At 33.2% G+C, this 26,472-nt stretch overlaps 1 protein-coding gene across 4 annotated transcripts in view; it reads left to right on the top strand.

Annotated features, from left to right (window-relative positions):
• The window catches only part of BCKDHB (branched chain keto acid dehydrogenase E1 subunit beta), a 265,833-nt gene that overhangs the window by 9,110 nt on the left and 230,251 nt on the right, over positions 1-26,472 (top strand). For all 4 annotated transcript variants that reach the window (XR_012489252.1, XM_074310453.1, XM_074310456.1 and 1 more), the window contains exons 2-3: positions 8,365-8,442; positions 17,440-17,508. Coding sequence is in view for 3 of the 4 variants with exons in the window: in XM_074310453.1 (XP_074166554.1) it covers positions 8,365-8,442; positions 17,440-17,508 (147 nt within the window). In the remaining variant the exon portion in view is untranslated. The remainder of the gene's footprint in view (positions 1-8,364; positions 8,443-17,439; positions 17,509-26,472) is intronic.

The raw sequence follows: 26,472 nt of genomic DNA, 5'->3' as shown, positions 1-26,472 counted from the left end.
TAGGGGAAAAATCCTTTTTTGACAATTTTTTTTTTTCACAGAAAAGAGTTGCTTCTTGTAGGAAATACTAAGTGAGAAAGTTAGTGTTGTTCCTTAATAATAATGGAATTTATAATCATGTTTTTAAAAAATCAACTTTTAAAAAACTCCTAATATGTAAGTCAGTTGGGCTATTTTGTTTCTTTTGTGTTAGAGTATTTTTTCTCACAACTTTTGGTTTGTGCCAAACTGAGGAATTTTCTTAAGTTCCTTAAGAACATCAGAATTTGGTTAGTAGTGAACTGAAAGAACTCTTCTGAAAGAACTCTTCATTCCCATGCAAGCACTTGGGCTAAATGATATGGGAAAAATTTATTTCATCCATTATGTAAATATAAAAGATCTATAATCCAGTTTATAATCCATTAAAACATTCTACCTTCTGTTTGTTCTTACCTTCTTTAGGGATTCATCAGGTTGCTGTGATTTATGGTTCCCCATTTGGGAAAGACTTTGGGGTTGCTCAATAATTAAGTACTCTTTCTTTCTGGTGAACTGTCCCCCAAGATTTCCATTCTTAATGAACTAAAGTAATGTGTTTTATAATACTAGTGAAGAGTTGGATTCTAGCTACTCTTTAACATCATGTTTCCTTTCTGTTCTACTCTCCCTTTTTCTTCCTTGGGGATTGTGCGGAAAGACCTTTATTACCAAGTGAGCTAGACATCAAATGCTTTCCTACTTTCTGTTGCCAAGGCTCAGTCTTTTTTTTTGTGTTTCTGTCAGACTTCTTTTTGGGGAGGCCACATGAGTATTCAAGCCTGCTTCTGATCGTCTTGTATGTCTCCAATTCAATAGCATTTAGTGTCTTAATTCAGTTTGTTTTTGTATCTCTTGAATATGTATGGATGCATAACTTTTTTTTCCCCAAGGGAATTAAGTTGTTCCTTTATTCTTTATTTTTGTGCCTGATCTCACATCTTTTCCCTTAGGTTTTCACTGCCCAGGGTCACACAGCTAGGAAGTGTTAAGTATCTGAGACCAGATTTGAACTTTGGTCCTCCTGAATTCAAGGCTGGTGCTCTATCCACTGCACCACCTAGCTGCCCCCTCTCTCAATATTTTTGTTTAAAAAAAAAAAAAACAAAACAAAACAGAAATCTATTCTTTCTTTCATGTTCTATTCCATTGAGGAGAAATAGTTTATAAACCTCTTGAAATTTATCATGGAGCTCCAAGGGACCATCTTTTCTTCAAATTAAGAACCTCTGATTTGTAGAAATCTTGAACAAGAAAAAAGTTAAATGGTTAAAATATAATCTTGGGTTAACATTTTACTCCATCTAATTGAACAGTAGTCATTTAATCTTTTGCTTAGATTATTCAATTCCTTTTTTGATCACTCCCTTCAAGAACTGAAAAAAGACTTCTCAGTGAACAATCTAAAGATAATCCCTTCTGGATAGGAAAGAGGAATAAACTCAACTTGAAGGAGATATTTTTTGGTTACCATCCTTATTGCATTTTCTAGAAGTCTTACAATTTTGTTTTTTATTCTTTCCTAAAGTGAAGAGTCTGAAAAGGACCTTAAACTAAATAAATATTTATTAATATTTTCTGTTGAATTGAAAGAAAAAAAGATTTTATTATGCTTTCACAACTTGACATAGGGGAGTTGAGTAGTACAGTGGATAGATTCCTGGCTTTGGAATCCAGAGGACTTGATTAGCATGTTGATTCAGACTTATCCTAGGTATATGATCTTAGGCAATTTACTTCACAGCTCTTTGCACAATTAAACTTGTTAAAATCTATTTAATGGTATCTCTTTATTAGGGTTGACTTCATTTTAATAACATTTACACTTATAAGTACAACCAGTCAAACTTTTAAAATCTTGAACTTGCTATTATTTGATCAATAATATAGACTTCTATATTATAGAATTATATTATATTATCATAATTATATAATATAATATCATATTATATTATATAATTATATAATATATAATTATATTATATATTAATAATATTCTATATTATATATAAAGTCTTCTATAAACAAGAAATCCAATTTTCTCACAAGATAATTACTTCTTTTGTCCAAGCAGTGACCATGTGTCATTCTTTCAAGGGTGTGGCACTCTGGCAAGTCTCTGTCAGTTAGGGCTGCAAAACACAGAATTCAAACACAGAACAGGGGAGTGGAACAGAACCCAGACTATTCTGACCAAGAGTATTACAAATTATGTCTGAGTTCTAATTGGTACTTGATTACCTAAGCTTATGATGAAATCAAAGTTAACACCATTCACATTGTTTTTAAATTGTGTGCTAGGTTTTGGGGGCTATAGGTGATTAGTAGTTGTTTAATAGATTTGGAAGTCATAGATCATTAATAGTTTTTATACATTTTGGAATCACATATGATTGCCAGACTATTTATAATTATTGTAGAACAACTTATACAGTAACTACTTACTTACAAAATGAAGGTTTAAAACAGAGTTTCTTAACATACTATACTATACTAAAGTAGAGAGGTGGGTACCTTACCATTGTACCCTGGCATCTCCTGCATAGTCTTTAGTCCGTTTGGGAATAGAAGAAGCATCATTCCATCTCACCAGTTTCTGGTTGTTGAGGTGTGAGGAGAGGATGCCATTCCATCTAATTTTACAACCTGGTTTCCTGCCCCCTCAACTGACTTTCCCAAAGCTCTTAAATGATTTTACCTGTGGGTCATAATACCATTAACTTTGAAAAAAATCTCTTTAAATCTTTCACTAATGATTAACAAACTCTTACTTGGTCATAAATTCCTCATAAGGTGATTCTGAATCCTTGCAAATTATCCTCCAACCCCCATTCCCTAGTCTCCACCAATCAATTTCTTTTTCCTATCCTCCTTACTCTTCTCTCCAGCCCCCTACTCTTCAAGTCCTAATTAAATGTTACCCATCCTTTCACTATGTCCTCTGGAATGTCTGTTTCAAAGGCAAAGAACTTGTTTTCTTAAATGTTTTCTTTTACCATTCCTAACATTCAGTCTTTCATAGGGTCCTGACTTCCTCTTGATAACACAGTCTCTCTGGATACCTTTCCCAATACTGGCTGTATTTTCACTCATTTCCCCTAGTTGAGGATGAGTAGTTGCTCTCTACTGACACTTCCATGTTCTTTTCCTACCACCATTACTTGGTAATCTTTCCTCCTTTGAGGTTCATATAATCTGCATCTATCACCCTATCAAAATCCTATTAGCTGTTGTCTGAAGACAACAGTATACTCCCCTTTCCTAAACCTCACTCAAAATCTTTCTTTGCTTTTCAACTCCTGAACTCACACTATAGTACCTTATCACAGTCATCAAACTTCCTAACCTCTTCCACTTACTTATTTCCTATAATCTACTCTTTCACCCTACTTCAGCCATACACAAAGTTATTCAAGCCCTTGATGTTGCCATCATTCACAAATTCACTGATTCCATGTTAAAAAGCTTTGAAATTTTCTTATCTCTTCACAATCTATTGACTTTCTACTTCTTTTTCTTGTGAGTCTACATTTATAGTTGGAAGAGGCTTTTGAAGCCATTTGTTCGGCTTCTGGATGTTAATTTTCATTATAATAGTTAAAGTAACTTAGTACCACTATCATCAAAGTCATCTAGATTCTCTTTTTATCAACCCTTATTAACTCTTCTAGGAATTGAGGTTGGATTTGTTTGTAAGCTGCATTTTTCTTTGAAACATTGCTTGTAAATATTTTTGAGTTTTTTGTTTTTTGAGCTTTCTTATCATCATAATAGCCCTTTATGTTACAATACTTCTTTTGTTTGCTTATTCTTTCAGCCTACCTATGTTAAGACTTTAGACTTTATTGTAAGGATTGGGCTCTGTGTACTTCTGTGGGAAATGTCTGAAATGAGTTTCTGTTTTCTTATATTCTTCTATCACTTTGACAGCTTAGATGAGGGCCTGAAAGCTTTCAGTGCTTTCAGAGTGATGTGATCCAAGGCAAAGATTTCTCACTGCTCTTCTGTTTTTCTCTGTCTCTTCATTGCTCCATGACTGTTCACTGCTCTCCTGGTCTGAGTCCTATAAGTTCCTAACTCAGTTCTGGGTGTGTTGGTTTGTCTTTGGATGAGATTTTCTTTCTTTCTTTTTTTTTTTATTTTATATATATATATATATATATATATATATATATATATATATATATATATATTTTATAATATTATCCCTTGTATTCATTTTTCCAAATTACCCCCCCTCCCTCTATTCCCTCCCCCCGACGACAGGCAATACCATACATTTTACATGTGTTACAATATAGTCTAGGTACAATACATGTGTGCGAATATCATTTTCTTGTTGCACAATAAACATTAGAATCCGAAGGTACATGCAACCTGGGCAGACAGATATTAGTGCTAACAATTTTCATTCCCCTCCCAGTGTTTCTTCTCTGGGTGTAGCTACCTCTGTCCATCATTGATCAACTGGAAGTGAGTTGGATCTTCTTTATGTTGAAGATTTCCACTTCCATCAGAATACATCCTCATACAGTATTGTTGTTGAAGTGTACAGTGATCTTCTGGTTCTGCTCATTTCACTCAGCATCAGTTGATTTAAGTCTCTCCAGGCCTCTCTGTATTCCTCCTGCTGGTCATTTCTTACCGAGCAATAATATTCCATAACCTTCATATACCACAATTTACCCAACCATTCTCCAACTGATGGACATCCATTCATCTTCCAGTTTCTAGCTACAACAAAAAGAGCTGCCACAAACATTTTGGCACATATATGTCTCTTTCCGCTCTTTAGTATTTCTTTGGGATATAATCCCAGTAGTAGCGCTGCTGGGTCAAAGGGTATGCACAGTTTGATAACTTTTTGGGCATAATTCCAGATTGCTCTCCAGAATGGCTGGATTCTTTCACAACTCCACCAGCAATGTATTAGTGTCCCAATTTCCCCACATCCCCTCCAACATTTGTCATTATTTGTTCCTGTCATCTTAGCCAATCTGACAGGTGTGTAGTGGTATCTCAGAGTGGTCTTAATTTGCATTTCTCTGATCAGTAGTGATTTGGAACACTCTTTCATGTGAGTGGATATAGTTTCAATTTCTTCCTCTGAGAATTGTCTGTTCATATCCTTTGACCATTTATCAATTGGAGAATGGTTCGGTTTCTTATAAATTATGGTCAGTTCTCTATATATTTTGGAAATGAGACCTTTGTCAGAACCTTTGTTTTTAAAAATATTTTCCCAATTTGTTACTTCCCTTCTAATCTTGTTTGCATTAGTATTATTTGTACAGAAACTTTTTAGTTTGATGTAATCAAAATCTTCTATTTTGTGATCAATAATGATCTCTAGTTCTCCTCTGGTCATAAATTCCTTCCTCCTCCACAAGTCTGAGAGGTAGATTATCCTCTGTTCCTCTAATCTATTTATTTTCTCCCTCTTTATGCCTAAATCATGGACCCATTTTGATCTTATCTTGGTATATGGTGTTAAGTGTGGATCCATATCTAATTTCTGCCATACTAATTTCCAGTTTTCCCAACAGTTTTTTTTTTTGGATGAGATTTTCAATACAATGTAACTGGATTCATCATATAGCCTTTTGGCTCTGTAGGTTCAAACCTACTGAACTGTTTACTCTTCTTTGACTTAGGACTCCTATATCTGGAATAACTCTAGCTTATTCCACTGCATGCTTCAACTAGGACTGGAGGCTAGAACTGAGTTCCTGTTCCCTTTCTGCAATCAGAACCTCATAGATATTCTTTGCTTCTCAACTTTGCTTGCTCAGATCTTTGTTGATTGAAACTGCTCATCTCTACCAACCTTAGATGCAAATAAATCCTCTGCTCATTTGGCCCTGGATCTGTGACCCAGAATTGGATAGTAGTTGAGAGAGCTTTCAAATGGTACCTGTACCAGTTCAGAGACCCCCGGTATCTTTTCTTGCTCTTGTGCTTTTTGTCTTGATGTCTAATCTTAACACTCTTTGAATCCTTGGGATGAATTATTTTGTATACATTAGGCCAGCTCCCACTCTGCTAATCAGTAGATTTCTCTGTTAATGTCTCTAAGCCACTCTGTAAAAATGACTCAATGTGACTTTTTCTTAGGTTTTCTTATCAGAAATCAGTTTGGTGCATTTTTTAGAGCTTTGTAGAGGAGATTTTGTGGAAGAGTTAAGCTGTACTTTTTTTTTTTTTTTTTTTCTGCTTCACCATCTTGATTTTGCCTGGAACATGCAAATTCTCAACTTTAGAGTCATTTTTGACTCTTTGGTCTTCCTTACTTCTCATCAGTTTAACAAAATCTCACTTTCATCTCTTTTCATTCTTTACACTCACATATCCCTCAAATATTTAGACTCCATCATTATTGGATGAGAAATTATTCTAATTGCCTCAGAATCAATTTCCCACTTTCCAGTCTTTCCTCTAATATATTTCCTATGTGGCAGTCAATAAATTTTCCTTTAGGATTCTATTTATGTTACGCACCTGCTAAAATTATTCAATGGTTCTTTATTGTCTCTAGGATGAAATACAAACTCCGTAGCCTGACATTTAAGACCTTCCATAATCTGGCTCCAGTCTGCCTCTGAAACATTATTTCCTATAGATTTTCCATGTTCCAGTCAAACTGGAAAGTTAAATTTTCCCTTAAAATTTTCAGATCATCTGTCACTGCCATTCTATGGTACAAGTAATACTATATGTATTCTTTACCTCTGCTTAAATAGCATTCTTAGCTTCTTTCAAGACTCAATTCAGTCTTGATGGAGGGAGAAAACATTAATTAAGCTGGGAGTATTGGGGAGGACTTTTCCACTCAATCATTAAATACTTGGTTATTGAATGGTGAAGTCTTTTTTAATCCCTTCACATAATAATCTTTCTTCTAAAATTTCTCTGTAGGTGCTTATCTGTGCTCATGTTTTATCTGCCACTAAAATGTTTTTGACCTCAGAGACTTTGGTGTTTTCTTTGTAACCTTAGTTCCTAAAAGTGCTAGGAACTCATTTAACATAAAGTAATTATTTGAAGGTTTAGGAAAATAAAGCATGCCAAGATGTCAAGTAAAAAAGGGCTGCTTTTAGGTTAAAGATCCTGTCTGGACATTGTAGGAGAAAGGAGTAGGTTAGGAAGGGGCCTTGTAGTTATGTTGAGATTTAGTTACTAAGGCAGGGTTGCACTCTAAGGCATCAGGACAAACTGGAGAGAAGGTCGTTCAGAATCAATACACAGAAATTTAACTGGGCAGGAAGCCAGTCACAGGTGTAGTAGTATTCAAGCCAGGAGAAACAAATTGTATTAAGCAATATGAGAGATCCCAGATAGAAGCAGAGGTTAGATGTAAATGCTGGAGAATTTTTGAGCTGAAAGTCACCTTGGGGATCATCAGATCCAGATTCCTTATTTGGCACATGAAAAAATTGAAATACTGAGAGGCTAAGTAACTTGTTCAAGATTATACAGCTCATTGATTCAGTAGCTCAGTCAATGATAAAATCTAGGTTTCTTGCCTCCCAGTAAAGAACTCTATATTCTACAAGGTTGTTTCTCCATACTGTCTCCATAGTTCTTAATTTCATTTTAGTGGATGTAGTTTCCATAATATTTTCCAAGGCTAAAATCCATATTTCTATTACTCTGTTCTTATTTTTTCCTTTTATTGTAATCATCTAGTGATTTTAAACTATCAAATATTTCTCAATGATTGCATTTCATATATCTTTATATATTTTTAAGATAACTTGAATCTTCTCTCTTATGAAGACTTTTTTGGATGCCTGACAGTGTCTTTTTTACTTCCCACATTGTCCCACTTAATAAATCAACTTTAATTATTTATACTGATTTATGTTGTTGTGTTCATTTGTTTAATCATGTCTAACTCTTCTTTATGACTGTTTTTTAAATTTTTTTTTGAATAAAGATACTGGAGTGGTTTGTTGTTTTCTTTTCCGAGGGATTAAAGCAAAAAGAAACTATGTGACTTGACCAGGATCATAGCTAGTGAATATCTGAAGCCTAATTTGAACTTAAGTCTTCCTTACTCCAGGCCCAGCCTTCTAACTACTGAGTTCCATAGGTGCCTCCATATTGACTTGTCCTAGTATCTAACTGTTTCATGTGAGTCTCATTTCTCCAACAAGTTTGTAAATGTGTAGATACTCCCAATTAATTTTTGTTGGATTGATTTGAGGATTTGAATATTCTTTATCTTGAGATTATCTTTATTTTGTAGATTATTCTTTACTCTGAAGGTAATTTTGTGCTTAGCTAATACATAGTTTATTTTAATGTATTTTAATGTGTCTAAAAATGATATTTTTTATTTCACAGGACAAACACAGAAAATGAATCTTTTTCAGTCTATAACAAGTGCCTTGGATAATTCGTTGGCCAAAGATCCTACTGCAGGTAAAACTGATTGTTTCTGTGTGAGCATTACATTAAAAGACTATAGAATAATTAAAGACTTTAGAATTTTTAATTAGAATAGTGGTTGATATTGTCAATATTTTGATATTTGTTCTTGATTATGACCAAATACTACAAAACAAAAAAGACAAATAGTGATATTAATGTTTTTGTTAAACTTATTATTAATTGAATTTTATACTTATTGGATAACATTAGGTCAAATTTTGCTTTCTTGATATCTTCAACTTTAAAGTTTCATTTCATCTTTCTGATTTAATAATGTCCTAAATATGATTTTGTTCCTATGAGCATATAGAAAAAACCTACAATATGATTTGAGTAATAATTTAATCCTAAAATTATAAAATTTAGAGCCGGAAATAAACTTTAAGTATCATTCTGTTCAATTTTCTTGTGTTACAGATGAAGAAACTGAGGCTTAGGACAAAGTGCTAGGGTACAAAATGCAATTCCCTTCAAGACAGAGGCCCTATTCCACTTTAGTTTTTGGTGTTTGGAGGGAGAGAGAAATTGTTTGGATTTTCAGTAAGAACTCCATTTTGTAAGAATATGGGTGCAAGGATGCTGGTAGTTACTATCCAAAAAAGGAGGAATCTACTTTCTATACTTGGCAGTACCAGCAGCAGATTTCTCTTTGATAGGATTTTTTAAAAAAAGATCTTAATATTTAATTTTATATTTTAAATATTTTAATATTTATTTTAAAAATATTTAATATTTTAATTTAAAATAATAATTTAAAAAATTTTTATGGACCCCTTTGGCAGTCTGGTAAAGCCAAACTAATTAGATAATTTGTTCATCAACTATTTATTTATTTATTTATTTATTTTCTGAGGCTGGGGTTAAGTGACTTGCCCAGGGTCACACAACTAGAAAGTGTTAAGTGTCTAAGACCACATTTGAACTCGGGTCCTCCTGAATTCAGGGCTGGTGCTCTATCTACTGTGCCACCTAGATGCCCCTGATAATTTGTTTAAATGCATACAGTTAAATAGGTAAGATTACAAGGAAAACAAGAAATATTGAAATATATTTTCCCCATTCAAGTTCATGGCTTCCCTGTTATACAGGTGGTTGGGAAGTTGTTCCTGGGCATGTCAGCACATATTTGTAATTTTATGGGTTGGGAAAGCCATTTAATTGCTTGAATTTGGGAATTTTGAGATGTGTTAGGGTTCAAATCAATCGGGTGTCTAGACTGCTTTGCATTAACATGGTGAGTTACTGGGAACAGGGAACTATCATACTGTCTAAGCAGGGGCAAATCAGCCCTCATTGGAAAGGGAAGAAGTCAAAGCTTCTACACAGATAAGCAGTGAGGACAAGCCTGCAAGTGGCAGTACTTCAAGCTTGGATAAAAATTGTAAGATGTTAGGAATCTTACAAAGTGTGGACCAATGAGCAAACTCATTTAAAGCTGTAAACTCCTTTAAAGGTTTGAACTCCTTTAAAGGTATGTACTTTTAAAGTACCTTGTAAGAATCCTAACAGTAAGACCCATTCATTTTAGAAAAATGTTTTAAAAAGAAGCTTTAAAAAATATTTTGAAGAGATTCTTCTGCTTCTGGTGCTTCCAGGGAGACCTGGAACTATTTGACATTCTAAATAATAAAAATAGATTTCTATAGTTTTCTCTTCCTCCAATTTGAATCTTGGTTAAGGTTACAGGTATTTTTTTTTGAAAACATGTTTTTAAATGAAAGGAAATGTTACTGAGCTAGATTTAAACTCTGGAAATTTTCTAGCCTGAAAATTTGGAGAATAAGTTATCATTCACTAATGGCACTTGTGTTCTAAAATATAGATGTCATTTGGTTATAGAAAAGAAATCTTCTGTCTTCAAATGACTATCATTCCTTGACTATAAGTTTTGAATTAATTTCTTACTAATGTATTTGGGAGGGATAGCTAAGTGGTGCAATAGATAGAGAGGACTGGCTCTGGGGCCAGGAGGGAATGAATTCAAATCCAGCCTCTCATTCACTTACTAGTTGTGTGGTCATGAACAGATTCTAAATCCCCAATTGCTTCTAAAAAAAGAAAAGAAAAAAAAAAAAGAAAAGAAAAAGTAATTTACTTGGGGTGGGGGAAAAAGAAATTGAGGGGGGAATTGTGATTATGCCCCTATTTTATTAGAGATTAAATTTTACATTAAAGATGTTTCATAACAATCCTATAGAGAAAATTTGATAACCCCGTTTTTATTCAAATATGAGGAAACTGAAGCTCCTAGAGATTTTTTTATTTGCCTAAGTTAATCCAACTGGTGTGTATCATTTGAATATAGGACTGTTTGTTTTAACTCTAGAAGACATATTTTACTATCATGATATCACATTTATATTGTTTATACTTTAATATATTCAACATATTTTATAATTAGAGGCTAAATAAAATTTTACTTTATCTTTGCCTCTATATATCATCAGTTTTCTTTCAGGGGTCCATCAAAGTATGGCTTGCCACTCAAAATAGTCACACTTTTTTATTAAGAGGTGTCAGAAAAATAATTTCTTTGGGAGGATAGGAAATTTCTTATTTTTGGCAAGATCTTCCTTCTTTCTTTAAAAAGAAATCCCTAAAACAAAGAGCCAGAAAGTTTTAAATTAGTATCAGTACTACTTTGACTTGGTCTTGGGGAGAAAATAACAGGACTTAAACTATCACTACTTTTTGCTGCCTGACCAAGTAAAATGTGAATTTCATGAGAGAAGGAGCTATGGTAATTATCTTTTTATCTTCTTCAGTGCCTAGCAGAGTGACTTGTGCTTAATAAGTTCTTAATAAATTTTTTGGATAAGATTATTTTTTAAAAAAATGGTATTTTAAGGCAGAAAACCAGAACTCAAATAATACCATGAAGAAATGATATTTTTAAGATCATTTAAAATCTTGTTTCAGACATTTTCTGGTTGTGTAAACATGGGTAAGTAACTTAACTTTTCATTTCCATATTTTACAATGAGGGAGTTGGACTAGAGGACTATTGTTGTACTACTCCTAGAAGAAAGTTGATGACATCAGAAGGGTTATGTCTTTGACTTATAAGTAAATTTAAGTGGGAGAGAGCTGTGCAAATTCATCAGCCTCACTCTTTTATACAGAGTTAGTGGAATCCAGTGGCAAGAGCTCAGTTAGGATAACTGGAGATGGTCTAAGTTGCAGTGGGAGATCTTGGTCTTTTAAAATTAAAGTTTTTCCAGGATTTCAAATTTGTCTGAAGCAACACCCATTCAGTAGTGAAATGCTGAGTAAAAATGGAGGCAAAAGATAGCCTAGTCTGCTTTCACAAAAGTATCAGTCTTAGAGGGGAATAACCCCTGAGCTTATGGCCTGAACAAAAACCAATGTATTTACACTAACTCTGAACCATCAAAACCCCAGCAATGAGGAAGTGAGCCTTGAGCTGAGGCTTATTATTGGCCAGTGAAAGCCAAGGTGATTTGGGTTTAAAAAGATAGTCAAGTAGCTCTATTTGAATCTTAGAGGTTTTTTCAGAGCTTAGTTTACAGGAGCTATATTTGAAGAAATTATAAATGAAAGCTATATGAGATGAAAATTAATTGTCTCAGTTTTTTTGGAGAAAAATGAGGATAATTAAATAAGGAGAAATAAAATCTAAGCTGTAAATTCCAAGACACCTCGCAAGCTATAGTGATCAAAATTTATTTTTCTGTGGGTGGAGAACCTGCATTTAAGGGTATGACTCACTACTTGGACAGAGCAAGAAGAAGAGGAGGTAAAGGAGAAGAAAAAAAGGAATGAGGGAGAGGATGATGGAGAGTAGGAGAAGAAAGAAGCAGAGGAACTTAAAGTTCTAAAATCTCACTTTCCTCATCTCTAAAATAAGAGTAATAATAGCTATAGTACTTACCTTACAGGGTTGTTGTGAGATTCAAATGCAAGAACATATATAAAATACTTTACAAACTTTAAGGTGAATATATAAATCTCAGCTACTAAATAAAATAATAACCAAGACCTCCAGCAGCCACTGGCAGGTGGCTTCTGTATCACAACAATTTTGAGCTTAAATATTTTGGATGTAAAAGGAGAAAAGGCATGATGAATTAATGTTTTATTTTTGTGTCTGTGTAACCGAAACTTTAAAAAAAATAAAGCTCTTTATTTTAAAAATATATGCAGAGATAATTTTCAACATTCAACCTTACAAAATCTTGTGTTCCAAATTTTTTTTTCCTTTCCTTTCCCCACCCCTTCCCCTAGATCACAAGTAATCTAATATATGTTAAATATGTGCAATTTTTGTATACATATTTCTACATTTATCATGCTTGCACAAGAAAAATCAGATCAAAAAGGAAAAACATGAGAAAGAAAACAAAAAGCAGAAAACAATAACAAAAAATGAAAATATTGTATTGTTATGCACACTCAGTCACTACAGTCCTCTCTCTGGATGCAGATGGCTCTCTCCATCATAAATATATTAGAATTAGCTTGAATCACCTCGCTGTTGAAAAACAGCCACATCCATCAGAAATGATAAACACATAATCTATTGTACAATGAGTTCTATTGACTTCACTTATCATGTGTTCATGTAAGTCTCTCTAGGCCTTTCTGAAATCAACCTGCTGATCATTTCTTATAGAAAAATAATATTCTATAGCATTCATAAACCATAATTTATTCAGCCATTCTCCAACTGATGGACATCCACTCAGTTTTCAATTCCTCGCCACTACACAAAACGCTGCTACAAGCATTTTTTCACATGTGGGTTCCTTTCCCTCCTTTGTGATATACTTTATGTATCCCTCCTTTGGGATACAGACCCAGAAGAGACATTGCTGTATCAATGCGTATGTGCACAGTTTGATAGCCTTTTGGGCATAGTTCCATATTACTTTACAGTATTGGATGTGTTCACAACTCCACCAACAATGTTTTAGTCTTCCAGTTTTCTCACATCCCCTCCAACATACATTATCATTTCCTGTCATCTTAGTTGATCTGAGAGGTGTGTTGTGGTTGCTCAGAGTTGTCTTAATTTGCATTTCTCTGATCAATAGTGATTTAGAGCATTTTTTTTTCATATGGCTAGAAATAGGTTTAATTTCTTTACCTGAAAATTGTCTGTTCATATCCTTTGACCATTTATCAATTGGAGAATGGCTTGTATTCTTATAAATATGAATCAGTTCTCTTTTATAAATGAGGCTTTTATCAGAACTCTTGGATATAAAAAATTTTCCCCAGTTTATTCCTTCTCTTCTAATCTTGTCTGTATTGGTTGTGTTTGTATAAAAACTTTTTGCTTAATATAATCAAAATTATCCATTTTACATTACATAATATATTCTGTTCTTCTTTGGCCACAAATTCCTTCCTTCTCCATAGATCTGAGAAATAGACAATCGTTTGTTCTTTTAATTTACTTATAATATCATCTTAATGTCTAAATCATGGACCTATTTCAACCTTATCTTGGTGTACATTAGGTGTGGGTCAATGTTTAGTTTTTGCCATACTAATTTCCAATTTTCCCAGCAATTTTTTTTTTTTTTTGAGGCTGGGGTTAAGTGACTTGCCCAGGGTCACACAGCTAGAAAGTGTTAAGTGTCTGAGACCAGATCTGAACTCAGGTCCTCCTGAATTCAGGGCTGGTGCTCTATCCACTGCACCACGTAGCTGCCCCTTCCCAGCAATTTTTCATCAAATAGTGAGTTCTTATATCAAAAGCTGGGGTCTTTGGGTTTATCAAATGCTAGATTACCATGATCATTGGCTATTTTGTCCTGTGAACCTAACTTATTCCACTGATCGACTACTCTGTTTTTTAGCCAGTACCAAATGATTTTGATAATTGTTGCTTTGTAATATAGTTTTCGGTCTGGTAGCCTTCCAGCCACCTTCATTGTTTTTTTTTTTTTTTTTTTTTTTTTTTTTTTTTTTTTTGTTTGTTTGTTTGTTTTTTTTCATTAATTCCCTTGAAATTCTTAATATTTTGTTCTTCCAGATGAACTTTGTTATTATTTTTTTCTAGCTCTGTAATACAATTTCTTGGCAGTTTGATTGGTATGGCACTAAATAAGTGGTTAATTTAGGTAGTATTATCATTTTTATTATATTAGCTTAGCCTACCCATGAACACTTGGTATATTCCCAGTTGATTAGATCTGCCTTTGTGTGGAAAGTAGTTTGTAGTTGTGTTCTGACTTTGCCTTGACAGGTAGACTCCCAAATATTTCTTATTATCTATAGTTATTTTAAATGGAATCTTTCTTTGCATCTCTTGCTATTGGACTTTGTAATATTTTAAAATGCTGATAATTTAAGTTGATTTATTTTGTATCCAAAACTCCATTTATTCCTTTACTCTCTAGTGTTTTTAAAAGGAATGTATGTATGTGTATTTATTTCTTTTTTTAGCTCTTTTAACTTCTCCTCTAGGAATTTGGATGCTATACCACTTGATGCCTATATGTTTAATATTGATAGTACTTAATTATCTATAGTAACCTTTAGCAAAAATGTAGTTTCCTTTCTTATCTCTTTTAATTAGTTCTTTTTTTTGCTTTTGCTTGATCTGAGATCAGGATCTCCTGCTTTTTTTTTTTTTTTTTCTTTAGCTGAAACTAATAAATTCTGCTCCAGGTTTTTACCTTAACCTTATATGTATCACTCTGTTTTGAATATGTTTCTTATAAATAACACACTGTAAAATTCTAACTTTTAATCCAGTCTAAGCTCCACTTCTTTTTTATGGGAGAATTCATCCTATTCGGATTCACAATTATAATGAATAACTCTATATTTCCTGCTATCTTATTTTCCCCAAGTTATACTTTTCTCTTTCCTTTCTCCTTTTCCTTTCTTCCTGTTTTACTTCTGAGCACCACCTCTCTCAAATAAATCCTTCCCTTTTAAAGCCTCTCTCTTTTTTCTTTTATCATTCTGCTCCTACTTCACTGTAGATTGAGATAAATTTCTCTATGAAACTAAATGTCTTATATTTCCTCTTTGAGCCAAATCTGATGATTGTTGATAAAATTTTCTCTATTTATACATATGTTTACTTTTTTATTATTATTATCATGGAATTTTATAGTTGGATGAGAGTTTAGAAATCTTTTAGTTCAATCCTTTTTTCTTTCCATATAAGGAAATAGGTCAGTACCTGCAGTAGAGCCAGAGTTAGAGCATAAGATTCTTGACTCTCAGGCCATCTTTTTAACATAGTACAATTATGAAATTAATTATAATAATATAATAATAATATGAAATGAAATTAATAGAGTATGAAATTAATTACTAGCATGATCCAAATCCATTTTTCAAATCTAATATTTAAATATTAACTCATTTTTCTAGAATATGGTGTTTTGAGATGAAGATTAAGGATTTGAAACTTCTAAAAGTTAGCTATCTTTTTTAGCATATAAAAGTTACTCAGGTATATATGTTATTGGTCAGAGCTTAGGGACAGATCAGTTACAATTCATCAACACTACCAGGCACAAAATTCACTAATAATGCTGACTGTTAAGGGCAACATATAACGAATCCAAATTATTATAGGGAGGGTAAACTGGCTAATGCTTTCTATATTAAGATTTAAAACTCTAGAGTTCTGAATTAAGGCAAAATTTATTTACTCCATATCTTCTCCCCCCATCTCTCTACTTCAGTATCTTCACAGTAAAAAAAAAAATGTGTGTTGTCAAGTATTAACAACCTTAGAATTTTTATTACCTTCCTATCTACCTCCATAGAAATGTATTCTGGGATCAGAGTACATTGTCATACAAGCAAATTTCCTTAGTTCCACACTATCTCTCTTGGGTAGTTGGAATTTTCATTAGCATTTTAAGGAAACCCATTCTTCATGGCTTGTAAGGGAAAAGATTGTAAAAAAAACCTTTACTCTTTTAGCTATAAGATGACTCTTTACTCTTTTACCTGACTCTCCTTGAAAAAGACACATACATCCATACACACACAAATACAACAATATAAAATCTTTGACATTATTATTATTATTTATTTTTTCTGAATCAAGTATTTCATGTGTGTCAAGCAGAGGTTTTTCACCTTTTTTTTTTTTTTTTTTTTTTTTTTGTCACAGACCTAAGAAGGTAATCTGGTGAAATCTATGGACCTCTTCTCAGAATCATATTTTTAAAGGCAAAAAAAAACCCCAAACAACAAACAACAAAAACAAAAACATAGGATTATAAAGGAAACAAACTCTAGACAAACACAATTACGAAAATATTTTTAAAATATCAAATTCTTGGATCCCAGGTTAAGAATTCCTGGTATAGAGAGCTTGCTATGCCAGTATAGATGATTATTTATTTGGCAATTTGTATTCTTAGGGAGTTGCCTGGAGCACTGTGACTTGCACAGTTTCACAAACCAGTATCTTTCAGGTGCAGGATTTAAACCAAGTTCTTTCTATCACTAATCCTCACTGCTGCTCTATTTCATGCTCACATTTTGTAAATTGAGTTTTGAAACAATTATGGATAAATTTGCAAACACCTGTAACTATTTGAAGGAGTTATTCGAGATCCTTTTGAAGAAAGGGAAGGAGATAAGCATTTATTAAATACTTAGCATATGCTAGAAACTATGTTAAGTGCTTTACATATATTATCTCACTTGATTGAGGCAACAAGATAGTAAAAAAAACCAAAAAACAAAAAAGAAATTAGGATTCCCTGATTTCAAGTATTAGATTTGCTGCCAAATTATCTATGTGATCTTAGACACTTATCCTCTCTCAGTCTGTTTCCTTACATAAGGATTTAATAAATTCAAAGTTCTATTCCAAATTGACTCATTTAATGAGTCTTAAGTTCTGTTTCATATTGACTCTTTTGATGTCTTAAGTGTAAATATGATTTAGTCAAGTAGAAGTGCATAATATTATATTGTAATGTTAATGTATTATGTATTTTGTAGTAAACTATATTCTTTAACGATTATCTTATTTTTCAGTAATTTTTGGTGAAGATGTGGCTTTTGGAGGAGTCTTTAGATGTACCGTTGGCTTACGAGACAAATATGGTAAGTTTTCTTTATGTTTGCCAGTAATCTTAATGTCTGTTGATGTTGGATTTCTGAGGATTTTCAAAATTCAAGCCATTTGAAGCATATAACACAAAATAAAAATCATGCTAATTTCCTTGAATTTCCACTTCTCCAACAGAGGTCCTCATCAGTTAGTAACTGGTCTACTGCTGCCACCTTCTAAAATAGCAGGAGATTATATTTGGTTTCCAGAATGGCCTTTTTAAACATCATTTTTCATCATATCACTTCCCTGCTCAACAAATCTATTGTCCTTTGTATCTAATCTAAGTTCCCTACTGTACCATTTAAGCTGTTCTTTTAATTATCTTCCTTCTCAAGAGTTCATTTTATTATTTTTCTTCATAATACTTTTGCTTTAGTCAAGTCATTCTTAATGTTCTCTACACATACCCAATTTCCATGCTTTTGGCTTTGTTCCTTGTTCCTTTGACAGTCAAACAGTTCACATTTCTCTAAAGATGGAAGGCCTTTTCTTGCCAGCTATTAGGTGGTATTCCTATCTTGCTCTAAAGTTTTGGAGTGCATTATAGGAGCCTTTTTTCCAATCATTTGATGGGAGTGAGATATGTGTATGTGTGTGTATATACACATATACAAATACATATACGCAAGCATATTTACATGTTTGATCATATATGTGCACTATAGAAGCCAAGAGAGAAATAAATTGGTCATTGCTCTTAAGGAGTTTACATTTTTGTTTCTTAGTGGACCTATGATTTCATCACTGTAGGAAGCTTAAGGAGGAAGTGTCTCTTTGTACTTTGTTTTTTGAAATTAAATATTGTATTTCCCTCCCAATTACACATTAAAAAAACAAATTTTAATGTTATTAAAAATTCTTTTGTTCCAAATTCTTTCCCATCTCTCCTTATTGAAAAGGCAAGCAATTTGAAATAGGTTATACATGTGAAGACATGTAAAACATATTTCTATGTTAGTCATGTTGTGAAAGTAAATAAGATCTAAAAAAAAGCCCAAGAAAAATAAACTTTAAAAAAGTATTCCTTGATCTGCATTTAGACTCCATCAATTCTTTTTCTGGAGATGGATAGTACTTTTCATCAAAAAGTCTTTCTAAAATGTCTTGGATCTTTATATTGCTGAGAATAGTTAAATCATTCAGGATTGATTATAATACAATATTGTTGTTACTGTGCACACTAGTCTCTTGTTTGTTTTCATTTCACTTTGTATCAGTTTAATGAGGGAAAGGAAAGGGGGAACCCCATTTCTTGGCACATAGATAATCCCATGAGGCACAGTGTCCCCTGTAAAATGAATTTACAGGCCCGAAAATCTAGATTGATAAATAAAAGGTTTATTCTAGGAATTTGGAAGTAAAGCTCAGTTAGACACCAGGGCTAGAGGTGGCCTCTGGGCAGGCAGGAACCCTTACATGGCTGGAAGGATACCATGTGTTGGCTGGGAGGGCTCCTGCAACGAGGGAGTTCCGGCTCACCTCTTTTATACCCAAAAGATTGTGGGCAGTTCCAAGTTCTGGCGGGCTTTTCAGTTAGCTCAGATCAGGTGAGGGCTGGGGGAAGCTGAGCTGATAGTGGGGGCTGGGCTCGGATATTCTAAGGGTGCCTTTGACCAAGATTTGTGAATCAAGGTCTGCCATTGATTGGGGAATTAGAAAGGAATCTTAAAGGGACCTCAAGCCCTATCAAGTTCATATAAGTCTTCCCAGATTTTTTTGAGAGCTTCCTTCTTGTCATTTCTTATGGCACAGTAACATTCTATCACAGTCATATATTCAGCCATTCCTCAATTGATGATTCCCATCATTCCCAATCTCTTCAATTTCCAATTTTTTGCCATAACTAAAAGAGTTGCTATAAATATTTTTATGCATATAGGTCCTTTTTCTATTTTTTTATCTCTTCGGTATAAATGTCTAGTATTAGTATTACTGGGTCAAAATAGCTTCACAGAACATCTCTACCAACAACATTAGTGTCTTAATTTTCCTATATTCTTTTCAACATTTATTATTTTTCTGTTCTGTCATATTAATCAGTCTGATTAGTGTGGAGTAATTCAGATTTACTTTATTTTGCATTTCTCTAATAAATAGTGATTTAGAACATTGTTTTTTCAAATAAATATAGATAGCTTTAATTACTTAGACATTGTATAAAACTGCCTGTTAATGGCCTCTGACTATCAATTGAGTAATGGCTCTTATTTTTATAAATTTGACTCACTTCTCCATATTTTGAGAATTTAGGTCTTTATCAGAGAAACTTGCTATAAATATTTTTCACAGTTATGATTACTCTATGTTTACTTTCATCCTTTTCCCCCAGGCTTAAATTATTCTTAACTTATTCTCTCTTTCAGCCTGTCCATTCTCAAAAGTGTTTTGCTTCTGATTACTGCTTTACTTATTCTGTCCTCCTACTCCTTTCTCATATCTTCTTCCCCTCCCTTTTCCACAGGGTAAGAAAGATTTCTGTATCCAATTGAGTGTATATGTTAATCATTTTTTATTCTTACAAGAGGTAGATTCATGCGTTCTCTCTGCTTTCCCCATCTTCCCCTCCACTGTGAAACCTTTTTGATACTTCTTTTGTGTGAGCTAATTTGCTCCATTTTGTCTCTCCCTTTTCCTTTCTTCCAGTGCATTCCTATTTTTCATGCTCTTTTTAAAAAATCCCTTATAATTTTTTAGATATTCAACTCACACCTATGCTCTTTGTTTATGAAAACTCCTTATAACTGCCCTAATAATGAGAAAATTCTTAGGACTTGATTCCCATGTAGGAATGTAAAGTTTAACTTTATTGAATGAATGCTTTATGATTCTCTTCAGTCTTGCCCCTTGTGCTAGCAAAGGGGCTTTTATATCTCCTTCTGACTAGTTACCCAGCCCCACTTACTATGTGTGTACTGAGAGGTCAGGAAACTGTCACTGCTACCATTGATTCAGTTTCCCCAAAGTCTGTTGCTGGTTTCCTGAGGCCTGGCCTGTACTAGCTTAACATAAAGTGGATTATGCTTCAGTGTTACCCTGATGGAATAGACTTTTCTTGCTGATCTTTTATATTGCTTTAGTTGGAATATTGCTTCACCCTGTCCTTTTGTGTGTTCTGCAGCTCCAGAATTCATTATTTAATTCTGTTTGGAGAGGAAATTGTTAGAGCTCAAGTGAATAATTGCCTTTTCTCCACCATTGTGGCTCTTTCCCCTCAACTACTTCTTTTTTTCCCCCCTGAGGCTGGGGTTAAGTGACTTGCCCAGGGTCACACAGCTAGGAAGTGTTAAGTGTCTGAGACCAGATTTGAACTCGGGTCCTTCTGATAGAGCTGGTGCTCTATCCACTGCACCACCTAGCTGCCCCTCAACTACTTCTTAAAATGCTAACTGTTATGTAATTACTGTTATGTAATTACTCCTTATCTCAGTAGATAGCTAAGTAGCATAGGAAATAAAGCTCTGAACCATCCAGAATTAGGAAGATCTAAGTTCAAATACAGCCTATGTCTGCTTCAAATTTCTCAATTTTTAAGTAGAGATAATGATAACACTTATCTCCAAGGGTTCTTGTAAGGATTAAGTGATATAACACTGATAAAGTGCTTAACACAGTGTATGTCTTGGAGCAGGTGCTTAATTAATGTTTATTTCATTCTTTCTTCCTCACTTATCTCATTAGTCAGCAAGCTCTATGGATTCTTACTTCATGAGGTCTCTCATCTTTCTTTCCCTCATACTGCAGTCACAACCTTAGTGTAAGTCTTTATTTCATACCTGGTTTACTTTAATATCTTCCTGATTGGTCTCTTTGGGTGCCTTCTCTAATCTGACCTGGAAATGATCACTGATTTAATTTTCCCCAAAATGATACTATTATCATTACCATAATAGCAGGCATTTTTTCTTACTTTAAAATTTGCAAAGTGATTTACAAATATCCTATTGTATCCTCCCAACTTTGCAAGGTTCTGTTATTCCTAGTTTATATAAAAATGAGGAAATTAAAGTAGACAGAGTTTCAAAGTGACTACTTCCCACTTTCATCCTTCATTTCCACAAACCCAAACCCTAAACTATGAGAAATTTTTGATTTTTTAAAATATTTTGGTTATTATTTAATCCTTTGGTTATAATTTAATCCTTTGGTTATAATTTAATCCTTTGGTTATAATTTAATCCTTGCTTTATTTACCTTTCTATGTGCTTATGCTTTTTAAAATAAGTCTTTAGAATTTTGGTCGCAAGAAGGCATAAAATTAATATTTCTGATTTGAGTTCCATTTTAAAAGTTCACATTTTCAGCCTATTTGAAAACTTTATAGAAAATGTATAATGAGAGGATTAAAATGAGGGAGCTAAGTTTAGCAGTAATCTTGGGATAGTTAATATATTTGGTAAGACATGATTATAATCACTAGATGGCACCCTACTCTTTGGAATAACTCTCATATCTTTTTCCCTTCTGTCTCTCCAGTTGATTAAAAATTATCCTTTTTTTTTTTTTCAGACAGTAATTAAATATTTTTCAGATAGTAATTAAAACTTCAAGATAAGAGGCAAATTAAAAAAAATAAATTTAGGTCAAATTTAATTTCTTACTGACACAATAATATTAAACTATTCAAAAGCGTTTCTTAATGTTCAAAAGAAAAAAAATGTTTAAAAACAGTTACACAAAATAGGGAGAAATTGAATAATTTTACATTCCAAGTAATCTACATGACAACATTGATTTATGATGAGTATCCTCAATATTTTTAATTGCTCTTCTCTTTAAATACATTGGCATAATCTAACTCTTCTTAATATTATTATTATTATTCATTTGAGATCGTGTTGGGTTATGGATATGTAGAGCTGACTTTGGACTCAGATAGACCTGGTTCAAGTTCCACCTTTGAAATAAATAAGTTGTGTGTCCCTGGGCAAAACAATTATCCCTTTAGAAACTGAGAGTTTCATAGATCTGAATAACAACAAATCTGTAGTTGAAAAGGAAAAATAAAATAGTATAATCAAATGTATATGAAATTTATATTTCAGATTTTCATGAAAGTGAAATATTTTTTAGTAGTTCCCCTAGAGGCAGGATTTTTTCATGCCTTTTCACCATAAAGGTCTTAATTTAATTAGTTAGCTTTTGGTGATTTATCTGTTATTTGGTTATACAGATGGAGCTTTGTTGTCAAAAGGTGGATTAGATAAAAGACCTTGAGATATCCCGCTATATTGTTGGAATTGACTCCAAATGAATGCCAACTTTTAACCTGAAGAGTTACAGTATATTTCACCAAAGTTTAGTTCATCTCACATTTTGTCACTATAAGAGTCTTGTATCACAAGCCTCATTAATTTGAGGAATTATTATCCTTTTCATAAACATAAGTGAGCAGTTTTGATGGGTAGCAGAAAGAGCAGTGTACTTAAAGTCACAGGACCTGGGTTCTAGCTTGTGCCTGGACAAATCAAGGGACCCTTTCTTGAATCTTCTTTTCTCTTTAGGGAAGGATCAAATGAAGTATGTCCAACTTGTTTCCAAATGTATACACAAGGAGTGACTAATGAAACTGTTCTTGAAAGCTATGATAAACATCCATCCCACTACACTATAGTGTGACATACTAGAAAATAATGTGGTTGTGAATTTCCTACTGAAACCATTATTGATAGCTTTGAGAGGCTTTTGTTTTCAGAGTGATTTCCCCATCCTGTGTTGTTGAAAGAAGTTCAATTAAGACATGCTTTTTTGGAGACTTTACCTCTGACTTTTCTTATTTGTTCCTGTGTTCAACTGGCACAGAAATTTGAACATGTCATCCCAGTATGGGAAAAATCAATATTACTATTTCCTTGTTCTTGTAAATATTAGGGAAATTGTGTGGTATTAATTTAAACAGACACTTTAAAGCACTGAAGTAAGGAGGGAAAAGTATCAAACATGTGTCCAGGTTTAATTTCTAATTTTATTAAGAACTTTAATTAGGCTCTTTCTTAGTCTTAGAAAATTCATTTCCCATTTCAGAATTATGCATGTATTAAATTTGAAGATTAAAAGACAAAATATTTTGAATTACTTTACAAAAGAGTATATGAACAGTTTTCTTAAAGTATTAGTCATTCCCTTCTCCAATGAATATCAGATGATCTTTAATAATGATATAAAATTATTAGAATTGAAGTTGTGGATTTTAGTTATTAAAATAAGTCATATTTTTAAGCAGAACTATTTTTAGGACATGATAAACCTGGGCAGTTATCTCAGACCTTGCAGACAGTTGGTACTGCCCTCTCCCTCCCCCAAGTGCTCCAACCTGGTGATACTCAAATAACTTTAGAGAGACAAGCAAGGAAGTAGTTTGTAGCTAGTAGTGTTTGTCTACACACACACACACACACACACACACACACACACACACACACACACACACACACACACACACACAGACATATGACTGAGCCTCTATTTCCAAGCTGTCTTCCCAATACAAGGATAGATTTCTTCAACTTTTCCTCCTTTGGTTCTCTATAGACAAAGTATTGTTTTTTTTTTTTCCCCTGAGGCAATTCGGGTTAAGTGATTTGCCCAGGTTTACATAGCTATGGAGTGTTAAGTATCTGAGACATATTTGAACTCAGGTCCTCCTGGTGCTGTACCCATTGTGGCACCTAACTGCCCCCAAAGTATTGTTTTTTTAATGACTTTTTTTTTCTCTTTTACTCTTTAAGTTGTCCTTGATATTCATTTAACTTAATGTCACTTGCATAAAATTATGTATTTGTGCCTTGGTATAGGAGTGCTATAGTGTAAGTCTTTCTAGGTATGATTCTATTTTTGAATTACTTTTTTAATACGAATGATAATGCTAAACGTTTTTATTTGTTATATGATGTGCCTTAATAATTAGCAAGTCAACTTCATTGAGCTACCTTTATTTCTTCATAAGAGTGTTTTATGTTTGTTAGCTATAAGAATTAAGCAAACTTGTTAGTCTTAAAAACAACAAAAGAAAAATTTACTCAGGCATTCTAGTTATTACTTTGATTACTTATTCAATTTTTTTAAAAATTGAAAGTCAATTTGAATTTTTTTTGAAACTTCAATTTTAAAAAATAGAAGTGGAGGAGTAGAAGGAAATGCAGTTTAAATCCTCTCCTCCCTCCCAAATTCACATGTGCTTGGGGAGAGTTAGTACAAAGAACTGAGTGGAGTTTTGGGTGGGAGTGGGATAAGAAATAAGCAACCTTCTTTGAAAGTCAGATTCCCTAGTCTTAGAGCAGCTTGGAATGAAGGTTGAAGAGGAACATAAAAGGACACTTTAGGCCAAAAGAAAGAGGATTACCCTTAACAAACTTTATTAATCCCATTGTACAGATCCAGTAGGAATATGATGTTTCTTTCCTCCTAAGGCTAAACAAAAATTACTGGGGAGGAAGGCCTTTAAAATTTATTAGCAAAGAGAAGAAAAATCAGAATTGGCACCAGCCCAATTTTTACTTGCCAGAACTACACAAAAATAGGTATATTCATTATGCCTATACATGACATATTTGTAATATGGTATCATGAGAGTTAGCCTGATACAGGGGAAAAGAAAGCATTTAACATCATTCACAATATTTTCCTTGTGTGTGTGTTTTGTTGGGGGGAGCAGTATTTTGCTTGGGGTAGGGTATAAACTTAAGCAGTAGATGAGCAACTTCAAAGAGAGAGAATGTCTTATTAAGACTAACACTTCTAGTGAGTTTATAAAATAAAAAAGGATTACCATTTGGACAAGTAAGGACACCAGAAGAACTAATTTAAACAGAATTGTCTAATACTCTAATTAGGATTATTGACCAGGTGCCACAAGGATAATTGGAAAGAGAAAATTCAGTTAGAAGAGGATAGCAGAGTTGGAAATTGACAGGGACAAAGTTGTAGGGTTGGTGTGAGGACCTCTTTCTACATATGTATTATAATAATAAAAAGAAGTAGCTGTGTGAACTTGGGCTAGTCACTTAAATTCAACTGCCTTATAAAATCAAGAAATAAAAAATATCCCTCCTCCCCAAAAAAGAGGTTCTTTGCCTCATGGTTCTTTCTATATGTTGTTGAAACATTTCTTTTTATAAATTGATTTTTGTAGCATTTTACCATTATATTTTCTAATGTTTTTGAGTCTTTTGACTTTATTTTAATATTTCTCGGTATCTCATAAATTAACTTCTATTTAGTCCATTCTGTTTTCAAGGAGTATGTTCCTTGAGTAAGGTTTTATATCTCTTATGCTAAGCTATTCTATATATTCTATATCTTTCCTCCATAATGCTCTTTTCTTTTCCAATTCTTTTCTCTAGCATTCTCATTTCAGTTATAAAATCATTTAACTCTTCTTTAAAACTTTCCATTTCTTTTAGGAATTCTAAATGAATTTGTGCCTAAACTGCTTTGTTGTTGTTTTCTTTAAGGCTTTTCTTGTAGATATTTTGGAATCATTCTTTTCTTCTGGATTTATATCCTGAGTGTCCCTGATAGGGGATACCATAATAACTTTTTAAGAGGAATTCTTGTGTGTGTGTGTGTGTGTGTGTGTGTGTGTGTGTGTGTGTGTGTTTAGACTTTTACCATTATAGCCTTACTTCTGATTTCAGATTTTGTATTAGGACCACACTTTGATTATTTCTGAATAGATTATTTGGGTTTGTGTATATCCTTGTTTTATGATCTCTTTGATCTTTCTGCTACTTTCTTTGAATATCAAATATTTTATTCTTTAGGGATCTTAGGGGTGGCACAGGTTGGGGATCTCTTGAGTTTTCAATGAGTTCAAAATGTACTGATTGAGTGTGAGACTTGTCATGGGTTTTGAATTTTATAAGCTTCTGACCTGGATTTGGTATGGGCAATACAATTGTGAGTTTGCCTCTGTTTGGATCTTCAGCAGGCTCAAGAGTATTATGAGGTACCTGGAA

The sequence above is a fragment of the Sminthopsis crassicaudata genome, chromosome 4, assembly GCF_048593235.1.
Source record: "Sminthopsis crassicaudata isolate SCR6 chromosome 4, ASM4859323v1, whole genome shotgun sequence".
Classification (NCBI taxonomy): domain Eukaryota; kingdom Metazoa; phylum Chordata; class Mammalia; order Dasyuromorphia; family Dasyuridae; genus Sminthopsis; species Sminthopsis crassicaudata.
Note: the sequence above shows the minus strand (reverse complement) of the source record. Positions and strands in the feature narration are given on the sequence as shown.